The following is a 27,891-nucleotide window of genomic DNA, read 5'->3' as shown; positions in this document are numbered from 1 at the left end:
TCTCAGTTCAGCCCCCTTCCAGGGGGGCAGTAACAGGTCCACATACAGTCCCTTCCCTGGGCCTGTCTAAACTCTCTTCTCTCAGGCAAAGCCACTTCCCCAATGGCTGTTTGGAGTGGGGGGAGGGACCCAGGCTCACCCACTACTCCAGGTCCCAGCCCTCTAAGTAGCAGCCACATGCCATGTCCCTTTAACTGATTACATTTCCCTGGGCCACATCCCCGTAGCCTATCTTAATTGAGTCTTGGTAGCCATCCAGAAACTATTCCCTCGCTTTCCCGCTCCCTGCCAGCAACTAGGGTTGCCTTAGCCCCTGCAGCCAACCAGGAGCACCTCTAGCTCCCCCGGTCCCTGCAAGCAGATTGATCTATCCAGCCCTTTCAGCTCCTTTTATATGAGCCTTCTGGGCCCTGACTGATTGGTCCCTGCAACCCCTCTCGTTGGCTGTGTCCCACACAGCTGCTCTGGGCAGCTTGGAGATGTCTATATTGCTCTTTCCTGGGGTGGGTGTGATACAGGGCCTCCAAGCCTTCCATCACAGAATCCTTTTAGGAACATTTCCTATTGGTAGTTCACTATTGGAAAATAATTTGTGAATTAACATATAGTATGTTTTAATATTTCCAGTAACTTCCATTTTATATACACCTCTACCCCGATATAACACCACCCAATATAACATGAATTCGGATATAATGCAGTAAAGCAGCGCTCCGAGGGGTGGGGTTGGGCTGTGCGCTCCGGCGGATCAAATCAAGTTGGATATAATGCGGTTTCACGTATAACGTGGTAAGATTTTTTTGACTCTCGAGGACAGCCTTATATCGAGGTAGACTTGTACTATCTTTAAGATCAGTGATTTGCATGGTATTAAAATGCTGTGAAGTGTTCTTTGTAGTATTCTATCTTTAATAAATGCACGATTTGGTATTCATATCTTTTTATGGCCAGGATATTGGAGTGTGTGAAAAGTGGGGGGTAAATTTTGAGGTGTATGGGGAGTATCTGGTACTTCAAATTAGATTGAATCTCGTCACATTACAGATCTGTATTAATATGCCTGGTAAAGGAATCTGTTTGTCAAAAAACATTTCCTGGATCTTTTTTGTTGTCTGTATTGTTACAGACCTACTTACTGACAGGTATTTCTGAAATAAATGACCAAAAATAATTGAAACTGGTATGATTATATTGTGTTATTTTGACAAATAACATATGCAGAATTTTAAAATATTGTACGCAGAATGTTTAAAATTTTTTGTTGCAGAATTTTTAATTTCTTGGTGCAGAATTCCACCAGGAGTACAACATGTAAATTACACACATTTCGTAATATGATTGCACACATTTAACCTTTCCCGTCACCCTTTCTATGGGTAGGAACATGCTCCACAATGCTACCATGAACCTATGGTCTATATGAATGGTTCTTCGCCATAACTCCTGAAGCAGTATAGGTTAGATGCTTTAAAGGCTGAATAACCTGCTCATGTCTATTTATTAGGCACTATTGGTACAGTCTCAGCCACTCCTTAGGCCAGTGGTTCTCAACCCACGGGCTGCATGCAGCCCAGTCAGCACACAGCTGTATCCCATGTGACATCCTCAGGGCCATACAGGTAGTGTGTATATATATATATTGTGTGCATGTGGCACACATAACACACACAGAGCTGCATATCTGACCCACAGTGGTAAATAGGTTGATAACCACTGCTCTAGCCTATTGTGGGAGAAGGCTCCCCGGAGTTTATTTCAGACAGGAATACTCTTGTCCTAGTGTTTTGATACTGACGGTAGCAAAGTGTTTAGAACACCCTCCATATCACTATCTGTATCATCTAACAGTAAGTTATTGGGATCCTGCACTCTTTCTTTAAGTAATGTCTCTGTGGGTGCTCCACTCAAGGTGTGCTTGCACCCCCTGCTCCTTTTATTGGAGATTTCTCATAGCAGCATCCGTTCGGCCTGTGCACGTATGTTACTCAGTCTCATGCTCTGTGCTGTTGTTATATAGCACTATATGGGTGAACTGGTCTTAGTTCTCTCTCAACCACCTTGGCCTGAGATGGAGCTTTAGCAGTTGTCTGTATTAGGTGTAACATTAATTCTGTCCCCTTAGCTTTTTTAGTGGTTATAGTGTTTTTAGTTACAGTTAGTACTTAGCACTTAGTAGCAGCTTTAGCTGTAGTAGGTTTGAAAAAAACCAACAAATTAATTTGAAAAAAAAATTATATAGCTTTCTTCTTAATACCTTTTAGACAAAACTTCCTGGAGGGGAGAAAACTACTGCCTGGTTTGCCCAGTTTCAAATGTTTCCTGTTGTACCGGGAGGCAATCCTGGTGGATGACACACTCCCAGTGCACTTGTTGCCTTGGGGAATCTCATATTTCCCAACAGTGAAACTTTGTCTGGCATTAAAATCTAGAGACAGAAAAAACAGGGAGATCAAATTTTGACTCCTCATGATGGGGAGTTTGCTGCACCGAGCCTCTGACCCTGGCCCTCTACTCCAGTCTCTTGAGTATGTCCACTGTCTACGAACTGCACTCTTTGGGGGCATCTAAGAGGAAGATCCAGTCTTCCTCCAATAAGACCCCCAAAGACCGTCCCTTGAGTGCTCCAGGCAGGGAATCTACTCCAAAGAAGTCGTGATCTTGGATGACTCCGGCGACTTCTGCACCCATTGCTCTCTGACCCAGTACCCACAAGGTTGCAGGTTCCTCAGGTACTGAGGGCACTGTCATGCCCAAAGACTGTAAAGTCTTTGGCTCTCAGAGGTCATTGGTACTATCAGTGAAGTGAGACAGCAAGAAAAGCTCTACCTCTTCTCACTTGGTCCTGAAGAAGCCCGTTCGGGCTCTGGCTGGACTCCCCTTGAAATAGTTGAGATCCATGGTATTGTCAATTCCCTCAGCCACTATCTCTTTGGTGCAGGCCACGAACATGGTATCGACAACATACTTGTTACCTCAGGAGTTTTGCTTTCTCCGAAACCTTGCTGTATCTGAGATGCCTGACTCACCTTTGCTTGGCTCCAATGTACTCCTGGTCCCAAGGACTTCCAATCTTTGGACAGTTGCTTGGTACCGACTGTTTCATTTTCTTAAGAAACTCATTATGTGAAGCTGGGGCAATAGCATCTGGCTTTTATAAGTTGCTGTTTTCCACACCAACCACCGTTGCTATCTCTCCTGGAACTTGCAAGGGTGCCACAACAACTGATAGCATAATGCTGCACAGGAACTATCCTCCCTCCTAAACATGGGTCCACTCTTTGAACCTGCTCAGACAGTCTGTGGCTGTATGCAGAGTGGTCTCAGTTGAGCCCTCGTTGTGAGCCTCTGATATTCCCACTACTAAAATTGATTTCATAGGTTCTGTATTTTATCTCCTTGGATCAATCCTTCAACAGACACCTTGCTGTAGTGGCCAATCTACTTGCCCCCAGTAATAATAGACTTTTACCAAATTCATTTTTACTCAATATGCATGCAAGGGGTATTGACCCAGTATCCTAGGCAAAAATGCTTAATACCAAATTGCCAAGAATTAGTTGAATGTGAGGAATTAGGTATATAAAATACTGTCTTTAGAATTAAGTTTGGGAGAGATGGCTTTCAGAAGCATGTTCACTGTGGTTGAGAATTTCAGATTTGCAGTAGCAAATTTAGGGCTGATCTGAGGATTTTTTGTTTATATGAATTTTATGGAAAAGAGAGTTATTCGAGTGCTTGTTCACATCAATTCCATTCTAGGTAGGTAGGTGTGTGTGTGTGTGGGGGGGGGTCATCAGAGATTTTTGCTTTAGTGGTATCCATAGAGTCGGCAGTAGCGCCCCCTTGAGTGCCGCACTCACGCGTCGGTATATCAGGCACTGCTGGCCCTACGGCCTCTCAGTTCCTTCTTACTGCCAGTGGTAGTTAGTCGGAGCACCTTTCCTTGCATAGCCAGGGCTAGTGGTTTTTTGTTTTTACTGACTTCAACCCTTGTAAATAGTTTGTTTATAGTAATTAATATTAAGTAGTTGTTAAGTGTAGTTAGTAGTTAAAAGTTAGAATCCCAGTGGGGACTTCATCCCAGGTGGGGCATGCCCCAGTCTCCCGAGTTTAAGCCCTGTGCAGGCTGTAATAGGCCTATGCCTGTAAGTAACTCCCATAGAAGCTGCCTCAAGTCTTGGGGGAATCACATGTGAGAAATAAGTGCTGTATTTGTAAAAACTTTTGGCCTTGGACTCAGAAAGAGCAGGATATTCATTTATGGGCTCTCTTCATGGAGTCCGCCCTTTTCCAGCTTCCGTGCCATCCAGCCAGGACTCTGAGTACCTTGGCCTCAGTGCGCCGCTGGCACAGGGCTCCGCCTGGCACCGTTCCCCATCACTGGTGCCCAAAAAGAAGGCGAGAAAGTATGGCTCCCTGGCATCAGGCAAGAAGGGTCACGGGCCATTGGGTTGGGGACCCGCTTCGGGCTGCCCAGCCACTCTGGAGCCATGCATTTGTGCCTCCCCAGTTGGGACCCTTAGCCCCTTAAAAGGTCCACCACTGACTCCAGGGAGTGGTATGGGACCTAAACCCCAGATGGCACCAATGCCTTCCCAAGCTCCCCCAGTGCTGGCAGAGCAGATGCCTCCACCTACACCGCCGATGCAGCACATGCCACATGAATCACCAAAGGCTACCCACAAGGACAAGCCAGCTGCTAAGACCCTTCAGTGGGCAGTGAAGTGCCGCTGATCCTTGAAACGAAGCAGTGCTCTCCACCTTCACACCGCAGATCTCCAGAGTTGCAGCCCAGATTCTCTGGGGCTTGTCCTCAGCCACGGGCACTGCAATCGCGGTCCCTGCCATCTCAACGTGTATTGTCTAGAGGGTGGTTCTCAAACTTCTTTATTGGTGACCCGTTTCACACAGCAAGCCTCTGTGTGTGACCTCCCCTTATAAACTAAAAACACTTAAAAAATATTTAACACTACTATAAATGCTGGAGGTGAAGTGGGATTTTTTGGTGGAAAGTGACAGCTCACGACCTCCCACATAATAACCTTGCAACCCCCTTAGGGGTCACAACCCACAGTTTGAGAGCCCCTGGCCTAGAGGGAGATGCTGGTCTCCGTACTGCCGGCACCATTCCCCCTCCCACTGATCATCCTCTTGACGCAGATCCCATGGACCGGTTCCCTCGCTCCGGAGAGCGTTCCGTCCACCTGCAGGCACCACTTCCACAGCTCCCATTGGCTGTGGTTCTCAGCCAATGGAAGCTCCAGAGCTAGTGCTTGGGGCGGGGACAGTGCACATAGCTGCCTGCTGCGCCTCTGCCTAGGAGCAGCTGGGACAGGTCACCGCTCGTGGGGAGCCGCCCAAGGTGAGCGACCCCAGATCCGGCACCCTGCACTCACACCCACTGCCCTGAGCCCCCTCCCGCACGCAAACTCCCTCCCTCTTAGTTAACCAGCATTTTTCACTTACCGGCACCCCCTATTCCCTCAAAAACTGGATAAAACAGCTTTTACTATATTGAGGAAAATAGCTTTGTGAGATTAGAAAGTTGGTTCAATAAATTAGATTACCTCATCTACCTTGTGTCTCTGATTCTGGGACCAGCATTGCTACAACAATACTGCAGACAAAAATAGAAGAGAAGTAGACCTTTATGTTTATGAGAATAACGTCTGCAGTTACACTAGCTCTTAATCCACATGCTGCAGGGTATGAGCTGATATCCAGCTGGAGTGATGAATCATACATTTATATTCCACTTTTCATCCAGAAAGATCCCAATACACTTTACCCAACATATTTATAAATGTATTATTCTCTTCTCCAGCCAGTGAGGTAGATTCATCTCCTGTTTGATTTATGGGCGCTTACAGTACACAGCACTATGTACAACTGTTCAAAACCAACTTCAGGTCTAGTTTTAGAGCAGTGGTTCTCAACCTTTTTTGGGCTCGGGACCCATTTGTAAATGTTTATGGCCTGTTGCGACCTAGTAAATTGTCTGAGGGTGGAGGCCCTGGGGTGGTTGCAGTTGGATCCTGTCCCCGGGGGTGTGGGTGGGGGTTGGCTTCTGTCCAGCACTCACTTCACAATGGCAGCTCCTGAAGCTCCAGGCATTGCAACCTCTGGAGTTGCAGTGCCACTCAGGTTTGTCCCCATCCTCCTGACTGGACAAAATTTGTCTGAGTGGAGTTGTGACCTGGCTCATGGGGTTGCAGTGCCCCTCACTCAAATTTGGCCTACCCGGACTCCCGTCGTCATGACTGCTGGGCTAAACGTGAGTGGTGCTGTGATCCCAGAGGTTGCAGTGCCTGGAGTGGGGTGGTGAGCGCAGCCAGCACCGTGGGACAGGAGACGCTGTGCATCTCTTTGAAACATTCTGGTGACTCAATTTTGGGTCCTGACCCACAGGTTAATAAACCCTGTTTTAGAGTGCAGGTAATGTAATTACCTAGATTAGAGGTCACTTGCATTCCTACCTATTGAAAAATTACTGTGGAACTTTTAATTACCACAAGCAGTAAGGGCCTATTTTTTTCTCATTTGAAAGATGCCTCTTTTGGTATCTTGCCCCCCTACCATCATGTTTAAGCACTTGTTCAATACTGATTCAAAAGGAAGTGTGTCACTTTACTGAATCGGCATTTGGGCTTTCTAAAGCACATATTACTAAAGGCACTTCCAAGTATGTACCAAACCTCAATGGAGGACGTCAGGGGATAACTATAGTTATTAGTTGTTTGCAGTGTTGTTGTAGCTTCCTGTGTTGTCCCAGGATATGAGAGACAAGTATGCCTTACGGGTAACAATTTGTCCCAACTTGTATTTAGCTTAGACTCTCTGGTTACCGTCTCCGGATGGGAAGTGCTCTGTGAAACTTGAAAGCTTGTTCTGGCCCCAAACATAGTTATGCCTTCCACTACACCATGAGCACAAACTTGTCAAAGCTCAACATGGAGTGAGTTAGGATTGCACATTTAATGAGTCACGGAGGTGGTCTTAGAGTCATTGGTGGAGGCAAGCATGAAAAGAACTAACATTGATGTGGACACAGCGGCAAAGTGAGGACAGACACACGTATATGGAATTAAGCAGCAGGCCACAACTTTTCTTAAACTTTAACACAGGGGAGGGTAGCTACCTGCTTATCACCCATACTTTCCTATACGAGCATGGGCGACGGGTGAACCGCAGGCTCAGACAGGCTAGCCCCCACCCCACCCCTTGTGCCTGAGGCCCTGCCCTTGCTGGAGCCCAGCACCTCCAGCACCAGAGTGCCAAGCAGGCGGCACAGCCCCCAGCGCCTCTTGCCCCGGAGTGCTGGGTGGGTAAGCAGTGTGTGCACTGGCTCCAGCTTCCTGTAGTCCCTGGCCGTAGGCCAGGCCCCATTAGCCCCAGCCAAGGGCTCAGGCCATGGGGGAAGAGCTGCAGAGCACTGGGAAGCAGGAAGGGGCCTGGGTGTGGAGCAAGGGCAGGCCACACAAAGTTGTTTTGGGAGGCTCAGCCTCACCTGGCCTTTGATACCTGCTGCCCATGTATAACGCATTAAATTTGTTCCAGTGCAGGGGTTACAGGTCTCCATATCATATTACCTGTAATTTGGGGTAGGTTATCTTCAGCTACCCCCCTAGGACTTTAACAATAACAAATGTGCTTTGGTGTGGAGGAGGGATTAATAAATAGATATTTAACCTCTGGATATTTCTTCCCTGGATTACAGGAGTAGAAATTTTAACTAATTTAGTTTCAGCTCAAAAGTTTTTCTGACACTGTTTTCTTCTCTGTGCTCTTTGTTCACAGTTTCCTTCCTTTTCTTTGAAATTACTTCTCATCTTTTTCTCTCTTTCATTTTCGTTCCTTCCATTTCTCTGCCTTTCTTTATGAATTAGTCTCCCATCTTCACTCCTTCCTCTTGTAGCAATTCTGTGGTTATCTTAGCAGCTTTATCCCAAAGGACTTAAAAGTGACACCATAGTCTGATAGGTTGTCTTGATAAAGTGTTATAAAAGTGTTTTTCCTTTTCTAAAGTAAATTAAGAATATTTATTTTCTCCAACCTAGTCTTCTTGCAGGATGTGAAAATTAGAATGCATGCCTCCTCCAACAGAGGGGCAGTCCTGTAGGTGCTATCTGGGTGGTGGTTGTACATAATGCATTCCCTGTGGTGCACCAATAGCATTGTGAAACTGTTCAGCAGTGCTGTGGCTACAGGCATACCGACAGAACTGCTTGGGGCCTGATGTAGTACCAGTATTGCCAATTCTTGTTGTTTTTATCAATTTTGAGGTGGTTTTTTACCTGTCTCATGAAAACAAGATGAAAGGCTACCAACTGATTAATTTGTCCTTATTCAAAATGGCCACCATCTCTGATTATTGTCAATGGAACTGAAGACCGCAAGATGGTAGACTACAGGGAAGTGACAAGCTGCAAGTTGAAGTGAGGCTGCTGTTAATAAAAGTGGCTGCTATCTCCCATTGTTTTCACTGAGACTGAAGCCATATCCTCAGGCATGATGGCTGCCACTCTGTGGTTCCGCAGGCTTGTCAGGACTTGTGGACTGTGAGGAGCAGCATAGACATGGTGAAAGGTAGATAGCGGGAAAGAGAGGGAAAAGGTGGTAGATTTAGGATGTGCAGTAGAAAGGGGGGCACAGGAGGAGAGGGGGGAGGTGGAGAAGTGGGAGGAGGTTAGGGAAGTGTTACTTCTTGCAAAAGGTTAAGTCAATTCCATATTTTTACTATGACATTGTTTATCTGATTAATATAATGTGATTTGATGGGTTTTAAAATCTCATGTTTTAGGGGGTCGGTCTCATGATTTTTGATCTCTTGAGGTTGGCAATACTATAATACCATGACAAATTTAGTATTCTACTTTCGTAGAGACAAACAGTTAAAACTGGGGCTCTTTAAGAAAATAAAACAATTGTATGTATGTTTATGCATTTGTATTATTAATTAAATAAATCAGTTATGATTTTATGTCTTGCTTTTCCCCCTCAAAGTTCTCTTTGGCAGTGGTGTGGAACTTATGTTTATTTCGGTTTTCTTTAAATATTTTTATTTCCTTGTTCACAGAATTACAAGAAATTGTATTTGTCATCCAGAGTCAGAGTAACTCTTTTCATTCAAAAAGAGCAGAAGATTTAGAGCGCAATATTTTAAAACAGGCTGAAGAGCTTGGAAAGGTATGTGTAGATAAAATATACTGCGTGCTGCTTGCATATGTCTGTACAACATTTTACTACCTTTCTACTGAGCCTATTTTTATAATGCATTTTATTTTGTTAGCCTATCTCATGGGTTGTCTACATAGTGCATTAGTCTATATCAGAGAGCTGAAAATTGTAATGCGCACTAACCATGTGGACCCTTCCATTGTGCACATTTAATGTAGTACTGTTTTAAGTGAATGCACATTACGGAGACTTTAGTGCACACTAGAAGAGTCCATGTGGCCCAGTTAGTGCATGACATGCTAGTGCACGCTAGAACTTACTCCCTTCTGATGCAGACTAGCTAACCATGTAGACAAGCTCTCAAAATACATTTGTTTACTCTTCTCTGTGAACATTCTGAGGACATTGTTTAAGCTCAAGGATATCACTGATGGCATATGATGATGATCACCAAGTAGGTTTTTCATGTTGAATTACATAGTGTAGTAAATGAAGTATGTAAAACTCTTTTTGTGTGGGTGGAATTTGATCTGAAATGATAAAAGTTGTTGAATGGAAAAAGCTTACAAATAGGATCTAATGGTATAAGTTTTTAGTTTTTTGTATGTTTTTTCCGATGAAGTAGGTACATCAGTTTAAGTTAATATGAAGGATCACTTTCAGGGGCACACCTTAACATTTAAAATGCATCTGCATTTGCTTCGGAATAGCTTTTGTCTGCATTTTTTATCACATAAATGTATTATCACTGGTTTAGAATGAGCGTTAGTCAGAAATTTGGATCACAGAACCTTGTTTTAGGGCTAAAATTGATTTTTTTTTTAAAGCATAGTTCAAAGATCTTACAATAATTTCTCTTCCTCATTTTTTGATCCTTTAAAATAAAATTTTATATTTAAAATAAAATTGTGAAGTAACATACTGTGGTGGGGTTACTGAACTGAACTTTTGTCTCTAGTAAACTGAGTTCAAAAAGTTATTGTTCAAAAAAAAAAGTGCTATGTGTTATGCTCATATAAAGCACACAGGACCTTTTCAGGAGAAGGCAAATACACAGCATTTATTGAAACTACAACAGTTGGCATATGCTTTACACACACACACACACACACACACACACACACACACACACACACACTCTCTCTCTCTCTCTCTCTCTCTCTCTCTCTCTCTCTCTCTCACTCTCACTCTCACTCTCACTCATAGTTACCAGTCTGTTGTAGCTCGAATCAATCTAATGGCCAGTTAGATTGAGCACGAGTGAGGAGCTGGGCTCTTCCGATGCTCCAAGGCTTTGCAGGACTGAACCCAGAGTTCAATGGCAAAACACCCCAGCTTTATCATTGTAAATTCCCATTTGAGTCCATGCATTTTGCAATGTCATCCTGTAATCATTAGTCCTTAAGTGGTGTTATCATTTGATGGTTATTGTTGGCCTTCCCATCCTTATCTCCTGTTGTTGTCTCGCCTTCGGGGGTGCCTGTCAATGCTGCTAACATGTTTAGCATCGGATACAATGGATGTTTTCTGATTATCTCCTGGTCTTTCCAAGTCTTTCACTTTTTCTTGACCATCTGGACATTTGGGATGGCTTTCACACCTTTTCTTTTCCTGATGCATGCATTCCTCATTCACACAAACAGTCTCTTACAGAAACCTTCAAAGGTACACAGACAGCATTTTATATTCAGCAGAATACATTGTAAATCAAGCCTTGCTAAATCTTATAACTAAAACAATTCACATTGGGGCTTCAGGCCCTCAACATTCCTCTAATCTCCTAGATATAATACAAGATCTTGACTCTTACTTACTAAAACCTTAAAACAAAGAAATGTATATTTAACTAGAGTGCCTAATTTGTAATACATATAGGAAACCATAGCAGACATTAAAACTTATCCTAAAACAAAAGGGTGGGCATAATCAGTCGTACGGATTGTTCTGGTCTGTCATTCCTTTCTGCTATTCAAAAAGGGTGGCTAACAGGATGAACTCAAATCATACATTAATTCTCATGGGACATTATAAAATCCTGCTCCTACATATATGCACTAAATCTCTAGGATTCTTGCTGCCCTTGTATGAAACGCTTCCTAATTATGTATTTACCTGAGCTGATCAATACTATATTAATAAATATGTTCTAACTGCCCTTTTTACAGGCCCCATTTCTGTAATTGCATCCATGCAGGCAGTCCTTGCACCCACATGGAGCTCCTGTTAACTTCAGTGGGCTCCTTGCATGGGTATATTTGCACAGATCCAATGGCAGGAACAAAGTGTTGGCTACTAAAAATGGATTCCTGGTAAACTTTGTTAATGTTGACACATCAGAATGTCACTGGCTGGGAGCCAGAAAAGTCAAGAGGGAGCATAGATACATTCATCTAGAGGGAATATAGACATGGTTGTTTACACCAGGGAAGGAAGAGAGGTTAACATCCCCTAAGTAGGCAATCATCTTGTAGTTGGGAGCAACTCTCACATCTGAATGAACTAAAGTGGGTTTTTTTAGTATTGGGTTTATTTTTGCAAGTAAAGAGGATCCCAAAGTGCTTTAGAAAAATGATCGCTTCATCCTAGATTGAAATGGAAACACTTTTCAGATGTAACAACACCTGCTTAACCGTCCACGTGATGATTTAGGACAGGAAGTGAGGAAAAACGATAGCAAACTGAAAACTTATGTCCAGAACCTGACAGCGGGAGGGAGGGAGGGGGAAGGCAGCAAAATACAGAAAAACTTCACCAAACCTCTTTGTATTCCTTGTGTCTCTATTTTCCTGTCGTCACTTTCAAATACAGTACCCTCAACCATTGTGAATAAGACCATGAGTATTGGTCACTGAAGGGAAAAATCTTTGAAATCTCTGTGCATTGAAATTTGGAGTTCAGACTTCCATTTAAAAGAATATGTTCAAGGGGATTACTGTCAGATCATACTGAAGTTAAGTCCCTGATAATATGCGTCTTAAGCATTTACAGTTAGTGAGTTTTAAAATTGGAAAAAATAAAACCTGTCACCTGTATTTATTTTGTTTACTCATAGACTTTAGGGTCAGAAGGGACCAATATGATCATCTAGTCTGACCTCCTGCACAAAGCAGGCCACAGAACCCTACCCATCCACTTCTATAACAAACCCCTAACCTATGTCTGAGTTATTGAAGTCTTCAAATTGTGGTTTGATGATCTCAAGCTGCAGAGAATCCACCAGCAAGTGACCCATGCCCCACGCTGCAGAGGAAGGCGAAAAACCTCCAGGGCCTCTGCCAATCTGCCCCGGAGGAAAATTCCTTCCCGACCCCAAATATGGCGATCAGCTAAACCCTGAGCATGTGGGCAAGACTTACCAGCCAGCACTCAGGAAAGAATTCTCTGCAGTAACTCAGATCCCATCCCATCTAACATCCCATCACAGACCACTGGGCATACTTAACTGCTGATAATCAAAGATCAATTGCCAAAATTAAGCTATCCCATCATACCATCCCTTCCAGAAACTTATCAAGCTTAGTCGTAAAGCCATATATGTCTTTTGCCCCCACTACTCCCCTTGGAAGGCTGTTCCAGAACTTCGCTCCTCTAATGGTTAGAAACCTTCGTCTAATTTCAAGTCTAAACTTCCTAGTGTCCAGTTTATACCCATTTGTTCTTGTGTCTACATTGGTACTAAGCTTAAATAATTCCTCTCCCTCCCTAATATTAATCCCTCTGATATATTTATAAAGAGCAAGCGTATCCCCCCTCAACCTTCTTTTGGTTAGGCTAAACAAGCCAAGCTCTTTGAGTCTCCTTTCATAAGACAGGTTTTCCATTCCTCGGATCATCCTAGTAGCCCGTCCCTGAACCTGTTCCAGTTTGAATTCATCCTTCTTAAACATGGGAGACCAGAACTGCACACAGTATTCCAGATGAGGTCTCACCAGTGCCTTATATAACGGTACTAACACCTCCTTATCTTTGCTGGAAATACCTCGCCTGATGCATCCTAAAACCGCATTAGCTTTTTTAATGGCCATATCACGTTGGCGGCTCATAGTCATCCTGTGATCAACCAATACTCCAAGGTCCGTCTCCTCCTCTGTTGCTTCCAACTGATGTGTCCCTAATTTATAACTAAAATTCTTGTTATTAATCCCTAAATGCATGACCTTGCACTTTTCACTATTAAATTTCATCCTATTACTATTACTCCAGTTTACAAGGTCATCCAGATCTTCCTCAACTACAATGAATGTTTTAAAAGTCACTGCACTGTTTGCATCCGCTCAACAAGTTTCCTATTATTGTTTGATTTATTTTTTATTTTTTATTTTACATTTCACATTTAAAAAATTTAATCCTGCCTATTTTATACTATCATTCAGGTTACCACTAGATGTCAGCGTTGCTTTAATTGTTAAATGAAGTTGATGCATATTACTCAGCTATAAAATGTTTTTTTTCAATATTTTTTCATAATAAGCAATGATTAAAACCTAGTGATGAGGAAAATTTCTTACGTTCTTTATCAGTTTTTTAAGCTATATGGTGGAGCATAATAAAAATAGAAATACAAATAGGAATAACATGTCAACTATTAGGAAAATATTAGGTCGAGCATATTATAATATTTGGACTTGGCTTACCCCAGGAATTTAGAAACACAGCTATTCCCAGAAGTAGCAATCTTTACAGCTGAAACAACCTGTAAAAATATTGCCCCTTTAAAATCACCAAATCACTCTGGACTACTAATGGAGTTATTGAAGCAGTAGTAGTGGTTTGGTTGCCTCTAGGGGCTGATGAAACTACTTTGGAAGACAGGAAGACTGTGTATCAATTTGATTTAGTTACGGTAGATGAAACATGCTCTTATTATAAGAGCCTTCAGGTTACAGAAAACTCTGAAACTAATACATTATGTCTGTAAACATGTTGCTTTTAAAAAGCGTAAAGATGAAAACGAATTATGAATGACTTAACCAAACAGTACTGGTGTAAAGTTTCTGGAACTCGGGTGTCATTAATACACAAGTGTACTTGAACATAAAGTTTAAAAAGCTCATAAGAGTGCAAGAATATAATTTTAAGTCCTTTTCATTCAGTTTTCATTGCCTTTGTTTTCCAGGGTGTTGCATGCTTCCATGGGATTAATATGTAAAAATGCTATTGTATAAAACAAACGTCATATATCTTTATAATACACAGTATTTGTGCCATAGTGCTTTGCTTGTTATGAGCAGAGATTCTAGAAATCCATTTGCCACAGAAAAAATGTGGAAAAATGTAGACTTTGCATTTTTACAGAGAATCTTTAGTTTTTACATTTTGTCGGGGAAAGAAAACAGATGTTAACTATTAACTAAATTTTGCTGAAAGATAGTGTGACCATATTTCCCAAAGTGAAAATGGGAGACTATATACGGCTGACCTGAGGTGTCCTGGGCTGGTGATTACAGCCCAAAGCCTGTCGCCACTTGTCCCCCTATACATTCCTCTGCGCCTCCATAGGGGGGTACATCCCACTTTTTTGACAAAACTAGTCATTTGACCTGTTTGCTGCTCAGTTGGCAAGAGGAAATGGGACAAATGCCCAGTTTTGCCAAAAAGTCAGGATGTCCAGGACAGGGCTTGAAAAAGGGACTGTCCTGGCCAAAATGGAGTGTGTGGTCACCTTAGTTCATTTGATACCTATATATATTGTGGCTTGGGAAACTAAAGTTCATCATTTCATTTTAATTGCAGAAAAATATGGACTTTTATGTTGCATCAAAATTCTTCAATAAAAAATAATTATCATGGAAAACTAGAATCCCTGGTTATGAGCAACATTACATTCTAAAGCATATAGCTGAGATCAGTTGCAGAGTTTAAACTGATGCCAGGTACAAAGGTGAGACACTTAAGATTAGTCTGCACTAGAAGCTACAACGGTGCTGCTGCACCAGTGCTGCTGTGCCCCTGTAGCATGTTGGGTGAAGACACTCTATGGCAGGAGAGAGCTCTTCTCTATGCAAATAGTCAGCATAATAAAACCACTTCTGTGAGAGGCAGTAGCTATCGTGGTGGGAGAACCTCTCCTGCCGACATATCACTGTCCACACTCAGGACTGGATTAAACTTTTGTGGGCCTGGCGCCAAACATATTTGTGAGCTCCCGGGGGGAATGTTTGTAAAAGACAAGTGATTGTTACAGAAGCTATCTTTGACACAGCACACAGTTGTACAAGTTTTATTTAAAATGTTTACAGATTTAAATTGCAGGTGGAGGTGGCTGTCACTAGGGTACTAGCAACGGTAACCATAAGGCAAAAAGAATACATAGAAGTGTACATAAAATAAATTCTAAAAGAAAAAATAAAATACAGTGGATAAAAACAGCTAACAAAAGCTAAAGCTGGCCAAAACATCAGCCATGTGCTGCTCCCATTAAAAGGGAACCTTCACACTATCTCACACTTCACATTTCTCATATGAATTCCTAGTGCTTCACTTATGTTTTTGTATGAAATTGGGGCAAATTTAAAACTGTTTACAATATTTTAAAAATAAAAATCATGAAAAACTTTAATACATTTTATTTACAGTGTCATTCATATAAGTCCGGCTTCAGGACAGACAGCAGACAGGACCCTGCACTCCAAACACTCCCACTCCAGCAGTGGCGCCAGTCAGGATGCTACCCCAGGACTCTGTACAAACTGCTCACAACAATCACCCAGTGGGGCAGGCTACACAGACCTTGCTGTTCCACAGATTCACTGCCATGTGAACTGGTGCCCCTGCCAGGGTCTAGGGCCAGGCACATGGATAGGGTGACCAGATGTCCCGATTTTTATAGGGACAGTCCCGATATTTGGGGCTTTGTCTTATATAGGTGCTTATTACCCCCATCCCGATTTTTCACACTTGCTGTCTGGCCACCCTATACATGGCATTGGATTTTCAGTGCATATGGTCCTGTCGCCCTGCGTCAGCCATGGCAGAGCTGCAATGGGCAGGGGTCCAGCCCCCGAGGGAGGGGACAGCCCAGATCTGACCCAGAACCAGTCACCAAAATGAACCAGAAACATGAGTGTAGCTGTAAGTCTGTGTTGCCCCAGCCAAGAGAGGGTCACTGGCCCACATGCTGCAGTGAGGGGGAGGGAGTGGCACCCAGAACTGGCCAGGGACGGACACACCCGGGGAGGGGTGACACACACACCTCTACTCCCACCACAAACCCGGGGAGGGGTGACACAGACACCTCTACTCCCACCACAAACCCGGGGAGGGGTGACACACATATATGCACACACACACACGACTGACCCTCCCTGCTCAGTGCTCTATGCCCTTCATGCCTAGGGGCTGGGTCCACTTCTCTCTGTACCTGGTGCTGCGTCTTCCCAATCTCCCCACCTGGTTCTGGTGGCACCTCAGCCTGGCTTGGTGCCGCCGCTGCCACCCACCCACATGCACTCATCAGCCACCACAGCTCTCAGTGTGTAGGCAGTGCCAACTATAGTCAGCCTTGGGGTGGGGAGCGGGGCCTTGCTGGCCAAGCCGGGATTGGCCCTGGAGCCAGCAAGTGGCGGGTGGGCAGGGGCTACGCTGATGGACCCTGCCCCATGTACTGCAGCCTCACCTTGCTGCCTCCTTACACACTCACCGCCATTGGCTGCTGAGCACCCCTTCCCCCCCCAACTCAGCATGGATGGGCGGGCAGCTGGTGAGCAGGGGTCTGGCCAACAGGACCTGCCACAGTACTGCGGCCATGGTCGTCCCCTTATGGACCCCCTCTGAGTGTGGGACCAGCACTTTGGTGCCATTGTAAACTTGGTGCTGTCCACACCAGCGCTTAGGTCAGTGTAATTTACGTCGCTCGGGGGCTGGTTTATTCATACCCCTGAGCGACATAAGTTATACCGACATAAGTTTTAGTCTGTACAAGCCCTTAGTTTTTGTCGTTTCAGCCTGTAACTTCGTCACTGCAGACTGTTCCTTTAGTGGCCATTATTTCTACTTCAAAAAATGAGTTAATACAGGGTATTCTATAATTGTCCGCATAAATGAATGTCAGGTCATGCTGCCTGAGCAGAGATGTATTTATTCTTTAATAGCTTCTGTGAAGTAACAAATCTGCATAAGACTTTTTATACACCATAATGTTAATCTTTTGCTACAGTTTAAATCCAACTTTCATATATTTCTAGTCCTGTGTACAAGAGAGGGAGAAATTTAGAGTGTTGCCCCTTTAGTCTGAACTAAATTTTGCAGGGTTCTTTTCATTAGGAATAGAGTCAGGTACAGTCTTGGTGTAATCTCATTTATATATTTTAAAAAAAGTCATTACTGTTTCTCTGAACACAGTAGAAACAGCTATATCCTTGCTCAGAAATCCCCTAGTCTGGCACTCCAGTTAGCTCTGTGCCCAAGAAGTTCTGTCGTCCTGCTTCCTTTCAGGGTAACATTCACAGCTTTCTCTTGCCTGTCTGCCACCAGTGTGCACAGTCTGCAAATCACGATTCTGGGGGAATTCTGCGCCAAAGAATTAAAAATTCTGTGCACAATATTTTAAAATTCTGCATATTTTATTTTTCAAAATAACACTATATAATCATGTCAGTTTCAGTTCAGCAACTTTGTCTAATCGTACGGACACAAGAAATTTCCTTCAGGAGTAGTGTGTTAAGGAAACCCCTACGACAACCCAGTTCATGCTTCTCTGCTCCCTCCCCCCAGAGCCCAGTAGGGGGGCCAGACACCCTCTCCCTACCAGAGTCCAGCTTTGGCCCCCCGTTAGCACAGACACTTGCATGGACCAGCTGCGGGCCTCCCTGTCCAGACACACGCACCCCCTTCCCCCAGACTCCAGCTGTGCCCCCCCCCCAGACATTCGCATGCCCTCCCTCCCAGACCCCAGGGATCCAGAGAGAGAAATAGCCTGCTTCTGGGTCCTGGGCTTGTGTGGAGTCTCCTGAACGCTGCCTCCTTCCTTCAGGGCATGCTAGGAACTGCAACTGCCAGGAACCCTCCAGCCCCCCGCCCCCGCCTCCAGTGTCTTCTACTTGTGATCTTGCTCTGCCAGGGCCAACAGTGGTGCAGAATTCCTCCAGGAGTATTAATCTACTGGGCTGCTTAGTATCTTGAGCAGTACTCTCTGTTTGCAGCTGTATTTACTACATAAGAAGTTGGATTGCTCCTCCCCTTGGGTCTGAAAGGGGATGCTTGACACACCCATAGCCTTTAATGTGGTGTTTGTGGGTTTGGATCCAAGGGTCTGCTGATGATGCACCTTTCAGCGTAAGGGTATTATGCACCTGTGAACATTTGCAACATTTAATTTGAAAAATTAATTAAGCAAATGTTACATTGTTGTCTTTGTTCTATGCATACCCATTTTTTAAAAATAGCAATTTCTGTAACCAGAATGCTTTAATTGCCTTGTTACATATAAAAAGTAAAAGGGTATCTTTTGCTTTATGTGCCTAGTGTATTGTTTTCTATCTTTGCAAGGAAAAGGGACGGACATCTTTTTGAATGAAAGGTGAAATTCTCTTTCATGAGGTCCTATGTTGGTCTCTTAAGAAAGGACTTGTCACAAAGGGCAGAAACGAAGTGATTCTTGGAGTATTTTTTTAATGTGGATTCTACTATAGGTATGCATGAGTCTAATGCATGTGAGGTCGGAGTTCATTTAATAGTCATGTCCACTGGGCCTGCGCATGCACCTTTGTGCAAGAACATAAAGGGCAGAGTGGATGTAACCCTCCTTCAGTTCCTTCTTATCTGTGCCAATGAGATGGAACCTTTCAAGTGTCTTACCTGCTACTTTTGAGATTCATACTTACCTTTTAGGCACTTCTTCACCCTCCTTATCTCTGTTCATGTTTAATTTGAACATTCCTTAAAAGCCAAAACTTTCTGTACACACCCCTTTGCAGCAAAGCAATGCAACCCAGGCCAACTGCCATGGCGAACTCTAAAACTTCTATAAGTCCTGCCCAACTTGTGATGGACTCATCCTTGTGGTCAGCTGACGTAGTTGATGCCTTTTCTGTCTGGGGGACAGTTACATCCCTGATAAGTATTTAGTGTGTAAAGCCTTCTCATTAAGGACTTGCAAGTTGAGGCCCAGGCTGCAGAAACCACACCTATTCTAGCAATTGATGCATGTTGCCTTGGACCTCCAGGAGACCACGACCTCCTAACAATCCAAATGGTCATTCTCAGTGAGTGACCCTCTGAGGAGACCTCACAACGGGGGGTCCAGCAGTGAAAGGAGGTCAGGGAAGAAAACTCCACTGAAGATGGATGCCTGTCATCTCAGCATTGGGGCCATTGGCATCGGCTGCCACCGTTTCAAGCCCAACACTGTCAGCCACTTTGCGAGCAAACCTAGAGCCAGGACTGGAGATCCCTCTTGTAGGATGCTGTGTAGGATAATTAAGCTGGCAACTGTTTCCCCTTTGTCAATCAGGTGCAGGTTTCTCCAGCAAGCTCCAATTTACCTCCCTTAATTGGAGCTGGCGTGACAGAGGGCTGGCTCAGGAGTTCCTGCCCAGCACACACTCATTGTGATTTGAGGACTTCAGTAACTCAGCCAGAGGTTAGGGGTCTACTACTATAGGAGTTGGTGGGTGAGGTTTAATGGCCTGCAATGTGCAGGAGATCAAACTAGATAATCATGATGGTCCCTTCTGACCTTAAAGTCTGAGACTTCATCAGCCTCAGCCAAAATTGCTCTCCTTATAAATGAGGGCATACTGGACCTAGCCAAAAGGCTCTGGCAAACTCCAGCCACCATCCAGACCATGTCCAAACAGGTGGAGAAGCACTATCATATGCCACACAAAAAACTTGGATCACTTTTATTCCCACCCAAATCCGGGCTCATTGGTAGTTGTAGCAGTGCAGGAAAAGTCAAAAATCAACAAAAGATGCCTAGGAACAAGGACTCCCCCTCTCAAAAGCTAGATGTGTTTGGGTTATCTGCCTTATTGAAGCTCAATGTGGCAAACTTTCAGGTAATATTTGCGAAATGTAATTTCCTTGTGTGATAGAGGGTGATCACTTGTGAACGCGCCACAGGATTCAAGGGAGGAATTAAAGGAGATTATCAGAAAAGGTGAAATGGTGACCAGAACAGCAGTACAGGAAGCCATGGATGATTCTGATGTAGTCATGAGTTTGATGGCCATGAGTTCGATGGCCACAGCTGTGACCATAAGGTTTGCCTCTTGGCTGTAAGCATCCAGTATACCAATACAGGTTCATTTGACCTCATACAGATTCAAGGCGCTTGGTCCCCAGATGAAAATGAATTGCATATGAAAGTTCTGCAGCTCAAAGTCCTCAGATTAGCCTGTATATCGTGTCCCTACATGTTCTCCAGAACTCCGTGGTGCACAAACATGACAACTGTGCACTACTTAAACAATGGGATGCTCATTTCTCACATCTCTGGAAGCCATCAAGCTCTGGACATGGTGCTGTTTCAATGGGTGACCACATTGGTCCTTCACCTTCTAGGGGTCAGCAACAACTTGACCAGTATCTTAAGCAGGCAGTCGATGACCAGCCATGAATGGTCCTTGCACAGATCCATTGTAAGACTGATATTCTGCTGTGAGGGAGGAGGGGCAAGGAAATTCCCCAGACTATTTTGCCTCCAAAAACAATGCCAAATGTCAAAATTCTTCTTCTAGAGGAGGACTAAGCCGATGATTGTTGCCAGATGCCTTCCTTCTATGGTGGACTTACTCTATACTTTTCCACTGATTCCTCTGATTCCTAGAGGATGTCCAAGATCAGGAGAGAGAGGACCCGGGTGGTTGTTGCCCTGTATTGGGAGAGGCAGTCTTGGCTGACAAACCTGTTACAAATGCCTGTTCAGTCTCCAGTTGAGCTCCTGCTTCATCTAGACCTGATCTCATGACACAATGGCCAGATGCTCCATCCAGACCTGGAAATGCTACATCTGAGAGCACGATTGTTGGTTAGTTAAATACCATGAATAGACACTGCTCTGTATAGGTCCAGGAAATTTTGGCTCAGAACAGGAAAAATCTAAATGGAACAGGTTCTCAATATGGGCAGCCCAGCATGGTTGGGTCCCTGTCCAAGACTTGATACTGAAGATCCTTGACTACCTACTACACTTAGAACAGCCTGGCCTGTTGTTCTTCTCTAATAGTCCACTTCACAATAGCTTCAGCTTGCCACCAGCCTGTTCAGTTGTCAAGGTGGATTTAAATCAAGGCAATTTAAATCACTAGGTGGAAAGCCTTTATACGAATCATCGATTTTTTTAATCAACTTTTCCATTTGTACTTTTATTTTCTAAAGAAAGGTCCATTGTCATTGGTTCATATAGCGATTAAAACAAGTTGATGTACAGTGAAATAAAGCCATTTCACTAGATTTGATGCATCTTTTTGCTACTTAGGAAGGTACACTAACTATAACATTTAATTGAGCAATTACATAGCTTAATAGTTTTAGATTCTTATTGTACATTTTTAATATGTTAGAAAATGAATGATATTGCTTATTTACTAGATAATTAACTTTTGGTCATGATTTGTATCAAGCTTCATTAGTATGGTAACTAATTTTAAAAATCTATTTTTAAAGCAACCTTAAATGTTTTGGATACATAAGCTCTTTGCAAAAGATTTTTCACATTTACAGCTAAATGAGTTATTAAAGGAACAGAGGGATTAACTGTAGTCGGTGAATTAAGATGATAATTGCAGGTCAGGCACATTTGAAAATTTTCCTAGGCTAAGTGAAAGTGATTGGAGCTTAAGTTCCTACTTACCTAAGGCTGTGTCTACACTAGAGAGCTTACAGCAGTGCAGCTGTAAGATCTCTAGTGTAGCCGCACTAAGCAGATGGGAGAGAGCTCTCCTGTTTACATAACTACCGCTGCTCATTGTGGGTAAATTAATTATGTTGACGGAAGAAGCTCTCCCACCGACATAGCGTTGTCCATACCAGCGCTTATGGCAGTGTGACTTATGTTGCTCAGGGGGTTGTTTTTTTCACATCCCTGAGCAACATAAGTTATACTGACATCGGCTATGTCTACACCGCCACTTAAGTCTCTTGAATATAAAATGAGTTTCCTAAGTTACTTAGGCCTGGTCTACAATACAATTTTAGGTTGAATTTAGCAGCGTTACCTTGATTTAACCCTGGACCCGTCCACACGACGAAGCCCTTTTTTCCAGCTTAAAGGGCTCTTTAAATCGATTTCTTTACTCTACCTCCAACGAGGGGAGGTCGAATTTGGGGTAGTGTGGACGCAATTTGACGGTATTGGCCTGCGGGAGCTATCCCAGAGTGCGCCATTGTGAACACTCTGGACAGCTTCTCTCAACTCAGATGCACTGGTAGGTAGACAGGAAAAGGCCCGCAAACTTTTGAATTTCATTTCCTGTTTGGCCAGCGTGGCGAGCTGATCAGCACGAGTGACCATGCAGAGCTCATCAGCAGAAGTGACCATGGAGTACCAGAATCGCAAAAGAGCGCCAGCATGGACAGAACAGGAGGTACTGCATCTGATCACTGCGTGGGGAGATGAATCCATGCTAGCTGAATTCTGTTCCAGTAAATGAAATGCCAAAACATTTGAAAAAGTCTCCAAGGGCATGAAAGACAGAGGCTTTAACAGGGAGTCATGGAAGTGCTGCATGATAATTAAGGAGCTCAGGCAAACCTACCAAAAAACCAGAGACGCAAATGGCTGGTCTGGGTCACAGCCCCAGACATGCCGCTTCTATGATGAGCTGCATGCCATTCTAGGGGGTGCAGCCACCAGTACCGCAACCCTGTGCTTTGACTCTGTCAGTGGAGTAGGACGCAACACGGAAGCGGGTTTTGGGGACGAGGAAGATAGCTCACAGCAAGGAAGCAGAGAAACCGGTTTCCCCAACAGCCAGGATCTGTTTCTCACCCTGGAACTGGAGCCAGTAACCCCCAAACCCCCAAGGCTGCCTCCCAGACCCTGAAGGCGGAGAAAGGACCTCTGGTGAGTGTACCTTTGTAAATATTAGATATGGTTTAAAAGCAAGCATGTTTAATGATTGATTTGCCCTGGCATTCGCGGCCAGTACAGCTACTGGAAAAGTCTGTTAACATGTCTGAGGATGGAGCGGAAATCCTCCAGGGACATCTCCATAAAGCTCTCCTGGATGTACTCCCAAAGCCTTTGCAAAAGGTTTCTGAGGAGGGTAGCCTTATTCCGTCCTCCATAGTAGGACACTTTACCACGCCAGGCCAGTAGCACGTAGTCTGAAATCGTTGCATTCAAACAATGTCCGTTCCTTATCTCTCTGTGTTATCCTCAGGAGACTGATATCATTCATGGTCACCTGGTTGAAATAAGGTGATTTTATTAAGGGGACATTCAGAGGTGCCCGTTCCTACTGGGCTGTTTGCCCGTGGCTGAACAAAAATGTTCCCCGCTGTTAGCCATGCGGTGTGAGGAGGAGTGAAGTGATCATCCCAGAGAATTAAGGGGGGGGCGGGTTAGTTGGGTTTGTGCTGCACGCTAACCTGCAAACCTCAGCCCCTCCTTTTAAATGGCCAACCCATTTTAAATGGCCAACCCAATGGCCGCTTGGTATGGGAAATGAGGGCACTGCTGTTTTGAAAGCATTCCCACATGTTATGAAGGTTAAAGAAGCCAAAAGACTGTGGCTTACCATGGCTGCCTGCAAGCCGAATTCTGTTGCCCGGCCCTGCGTGAGTGATCTCTCACACCAAACTGGCAGGCCCTCCCTCAATAAGAGGCAAAATGCAACCTTGTAACAAAAGCACATGTGCTATGTAATGTTAACAGCAAGGTTTACCGTGAAAGAGTGTACCCATTGTTCTATAAAATGTCTTTTTAAATACCACTCTCCTTTTTTCCTCCACCAGCTGCATATGTTTCTCCTTCCCAGAGGCTAGTGAAGATTAGAAGGCGAAAAAAATGCACTGGGGATGAAATGTTCTCTGAGCTCCTGCTGTCCTCCCACACTGACAGAGCACAGCAGAGTGCGTGGAGGCAGACAATGTCAGAGTGCAGGAAAACACAATATGAATGCAAGAAGAGGTGGCGGGCTGAAGAGAGTAAGTGATGGGCTGAAGATGATAGGTGACGTCAGCTTGCTGACAGAAGGCAGGAGTCAATGCTCAGGCTGCTGGAGCATCAAACTCATATGCTCCAGCATATGGTTGAGTTGCAGGAAGGGCAGCAGGAGCACAGATCGCCTCTCCAGCCCGTGTAACCAACCGCCCTCCTCCCCAAGTTCCATAGCCGCCTCACCCAGACGCCCAAGAACGCGGGGAGGGGGCGTCCGGCCACCCAGCCACTCCACCCCAAAGGATTGCTCAAGCAACAGAAGGCTTGCATTCAATAAGTTTTAAAGTACAGTGGGGCCTTGTCCTTCCCTCCTCCCCCACCCGTCCCAGGCTACCTTGGCAGTTATCCCCCTGTTTGTGTGATGAATTAATAAAGAATGCATGAATGTGAAGCAACAATGATTTTTATTGCCGCTGCAAACAGTGATCAAAGGTGGGAGGAAAGGGTGCCTAACTTACAGGGAAGTAGAGTGAACCAAGGCAGGGCAGGAGTCATCAAAGAGAAACAAACAGAACTTTCACACCGTAGCCTGGCCAGTCATGAAACTAGTTTTCAAAGCTTCTCTGATGCGCACTGTGCCCTCCTGTACTCTTCTAACTGCCCTGGTGTCTGGCTGCACATAATCAGCGGGCAGGCGATTTGCCTCAACCTCCCACCCCACCATAAATGTCTCACCCTTTCTCTCACAGATATTGTGGAGCCCACAGCAAGCAGTAATAACAGTAGGAATATTGGTTTCGCTGAGGTCTATCCAAGTCAGTAAACTGCAACAGCGCACTTTTAAATGTCCAAATGCACATTCTACCACCCTTCTGCACTTGCTCAGCCTATAGTTGAACAGCTCCTGACTACTGTCCTGGCTGCCTGTGTATGGCTTCATGAGCCATGGCATTAAGCGGTAGGCTGGGTCCCCAAGGATAACTATAGGCATTTAAACATCCCCAACAGTTATTTTCTGGTCTGGGAAGAAAGTCCCTTCCTGCAGCTTTTGAAACAGACCAGAGTTCCTGAAGATGCGAGCGTCATGTACCTTTCCCGGCTATCCCACATTGATGTTGGTGAAACGTCCCTTGTGATCCACCAGGGCTTGCAGCACCATTGAAAAGTACCCCTTGCAGTTTATGTACTAGCTGGCTTGGTGCTCCGGTGCCAAGATAGGGATATGGGTTCCTTCTATTGCCCCACCACAGTTAGGGAATCCCATTGCAGCAAAGCCATCCACTATGAGCTGCACATTTCCCAGAGTCACTACCGTTGATATCAGCAGCTTTTTGATTGCATTGGCAGCTTGGATCACAGCAGCCCCACAGTAGATTTACCCACTCCAAATTGATGCCTGATTGACCAGTAGCTGTCTGGCGTTGCAAGCGTCCAGAGGGCTATCGCCACTCGCTTCTCAACTGTGAGAGCTGCTCTCATCTTGGTATTCTGGCGCTTCAGGGCAGGGGAAAACAAGTCACAAAGTTCCATGAAAGTGCCCTTATGTATGTGAAATTTTCGCGGCCACTGGAAATCGTCCCAGACCTGCAACACTATGCAGTCCAACCAGTCTGTGCTTATTTCCCGGGCTCAGAATCAGCGTTCCACGGCATGAACCTGCCCCATTAACACTATGATGTGCACCTTGCCGGGACCCGTACTTTGTGAGACGTCTGTGTCCATATCTATGTCCTCATCACTCTCGTCACCACGCTGCCGTCGCCACCTCACCTGATTTTGCTTTTGCAGATTCTGGTTCTGCATATACTCCAGGATAATGCGCGTGGTGTTTACAGTGCTCATAATTGCCACGGTGATCTGAGTGGGCTCCATGTTCCCAGTGCTATGGCATCTGCGCTGAAAAAAGGTGCAAGACGATTGTCTGCCATTGCTCTGATGGAGGGAGGGGCGACTGACGACATGGCTTACAGGGAATTAAAATCAACAAAAGGGGTGGCTTTGCATCAAGGAGAAACACAAACAACTGTCACACAGAATGGTCCCCTCAAGGATTGAACTCAATACCCTGGGTTTAGCAGGCCATTGATTTCACAGAGAGCGGGAGGAGCAAATGAATACAAAACAAATTGGGTCAATTTCTTGTTTTGATCCACTCCATCTATCTTTTACATCTTAGGCTGGCAGCAGATGGTGCTAGCCATCATCATCTCCTGGGTGCTCACCAGAAGACGGTGCACTACGACAGCTAGCCATCGTCATCTCCTGGGTGCTCGGCAGAAGATGGGAATGACCTGGCTGAGTCACTCCTACGTCTGCCCAGGAGCCCCTGACCGACCCCACCGACATCGGCTAAAAGAGCAGCCAGGAGTATGACGATGATGGCTACCAGTCATAATGCACTATCTGCTGCCAAAAGGCAATGAGCTGCTGCTGCGTAGCAGTGCAGTCCCACATCTGCCAGCACCCAGGAGATGTATGGTGACGGTGAGCTGAGCAGGCTCCATGCTTGCCGTGGTATGGCCTCTGCTCAGGTAACCCAGGAAAAGAGGCGGAAAATGATTGTCTGCTGTTGCTTTCACGGGGGGAGGGACAGAGAGGAGGGCCTGACGACATGTACCCAGAACCACCCACGACACTGTTTTTGCCCCATCAGGCATTGGGATCTTAAACCAGAATTCCAACAGGCGGCGGAGACTGTGGGAGCTGTGGGATAGCTACCTACAGTGCAACGCTCCAGAAGCCAATGTTAGCCTCGCTTCTGTGGACGCAATCCGCCGAGTTAACACACTTAGAGCATTTTGTGTTGGGACACACACAATCGACTGTATAAAAACGATTTCTAAAAAAAGACTTCTATAAATTTGACCTAATTTTGTAATGTAGACATACCGTTAGTCTGTCCTTCAGACTTTTAGAACTAATGGATCTCATCCCCCCACCCCCACCATTTTTATTCATAGACTGAAAGAGAAAAAGATTAATTTTCCTGTTTTTTCAGGTCTCAGTTGATTTCTCAACTTTGAATGAATTAGACCAAATGAAAATATTCTGTGTGCCTGCAGAAGAGGCTACTACTGTAAAAAGCTGGTTCAGCACTTCAATAAACTCTGGTCCAAGCTGCTTAACTAGTGATGCACACCAGTACAGTGGTGTGACTTTCTTAGCAAACATACACTCCTTGAATTTTTCATTTCCAGCCCTGAAATTTATTATGATTGATTATTAGATGCCCATACAATAGTAGTATCTTCAGCAGTGAGGCATTTACCATAGTGCTTTGAATTGAGAATATTGCCAAGAAAATGAGGTGAAGTACTGGCTATTTCTTTCTTCAATGTCTCTTAAGTTACTTCTGAATTTCACCAGCACTAGCAGTACAGTAGCAATCTTTCTGCAGCTTGCCCAAGGCTATGGAAATAGTTTTCAGTATATTCAGCTTATCTTCTACATTTCTCTTTAGTCCAATGTTGACTACTTTGGCTGTGTTAGTTCCATCTATTTTGGCATCCGACGAAGTGGGTATTCACCCATAAAAGCTCATGCTCCAATATATCTGTTAGTCTATAAGGTGCCACAGGACTGTTTGCTGCTTTTACAGATCCAGACTAACAAGGCTACCCCTCTGATATTATACATCTTGGAGATGAATTAGTTGGGATCATCCTGCTCTC

General features: G+C 44.6%; 1 protein-coding gene across 6 annotated transcripts in view; it reads left to right on the top strand.

The window, feature by feature from the left end:
- The window catches only part of B3GLCT (beta 3-glucosyltransferase), a 148,963-nt gene that overhangs the window by 21,755 nt on the left and 99,317 nt on the right, over positions 1-27,891 (top strand). For all 6 annotated transcript variants that reach the window (XR_007772204.1, XR_007772203.1, XR_007772202.1 and 3 more), the window contains exon 4: positions 9,077-9,186. Coding sequence is in view for 3 of the 6 variants with exons in the window: in XM_050937256.1 (XP_050793213.1) it covers positions 9,077-9,186 (110 nt within the window). In the remaining 3 variants the exon portion in view is untranslated. The remainder of the gene's footprint in view (positions 1-9,076; positions 9,187-27,891) is intronic.

The sequence above is a fragment of the Gopherus flavomarginatus genome, chromosome 1 (assembly GCF_025201925.1).
Source record: "Gopherus flavomarginatus isolate rGopFla2 chromosome 1, rGopFla2.mat.asm, whole genome shotgun sequence".
Lineage (NCBI taxonomy): Eukaryota > Metazoa > Chordata > Testudines > Testudinidae > Gopherus > Gopherus flavomarginatus.
Note: the sequence above shows the minus strand (reverse complement) of the source record. Positions and strands in the feature narration are given on the sequence as shown.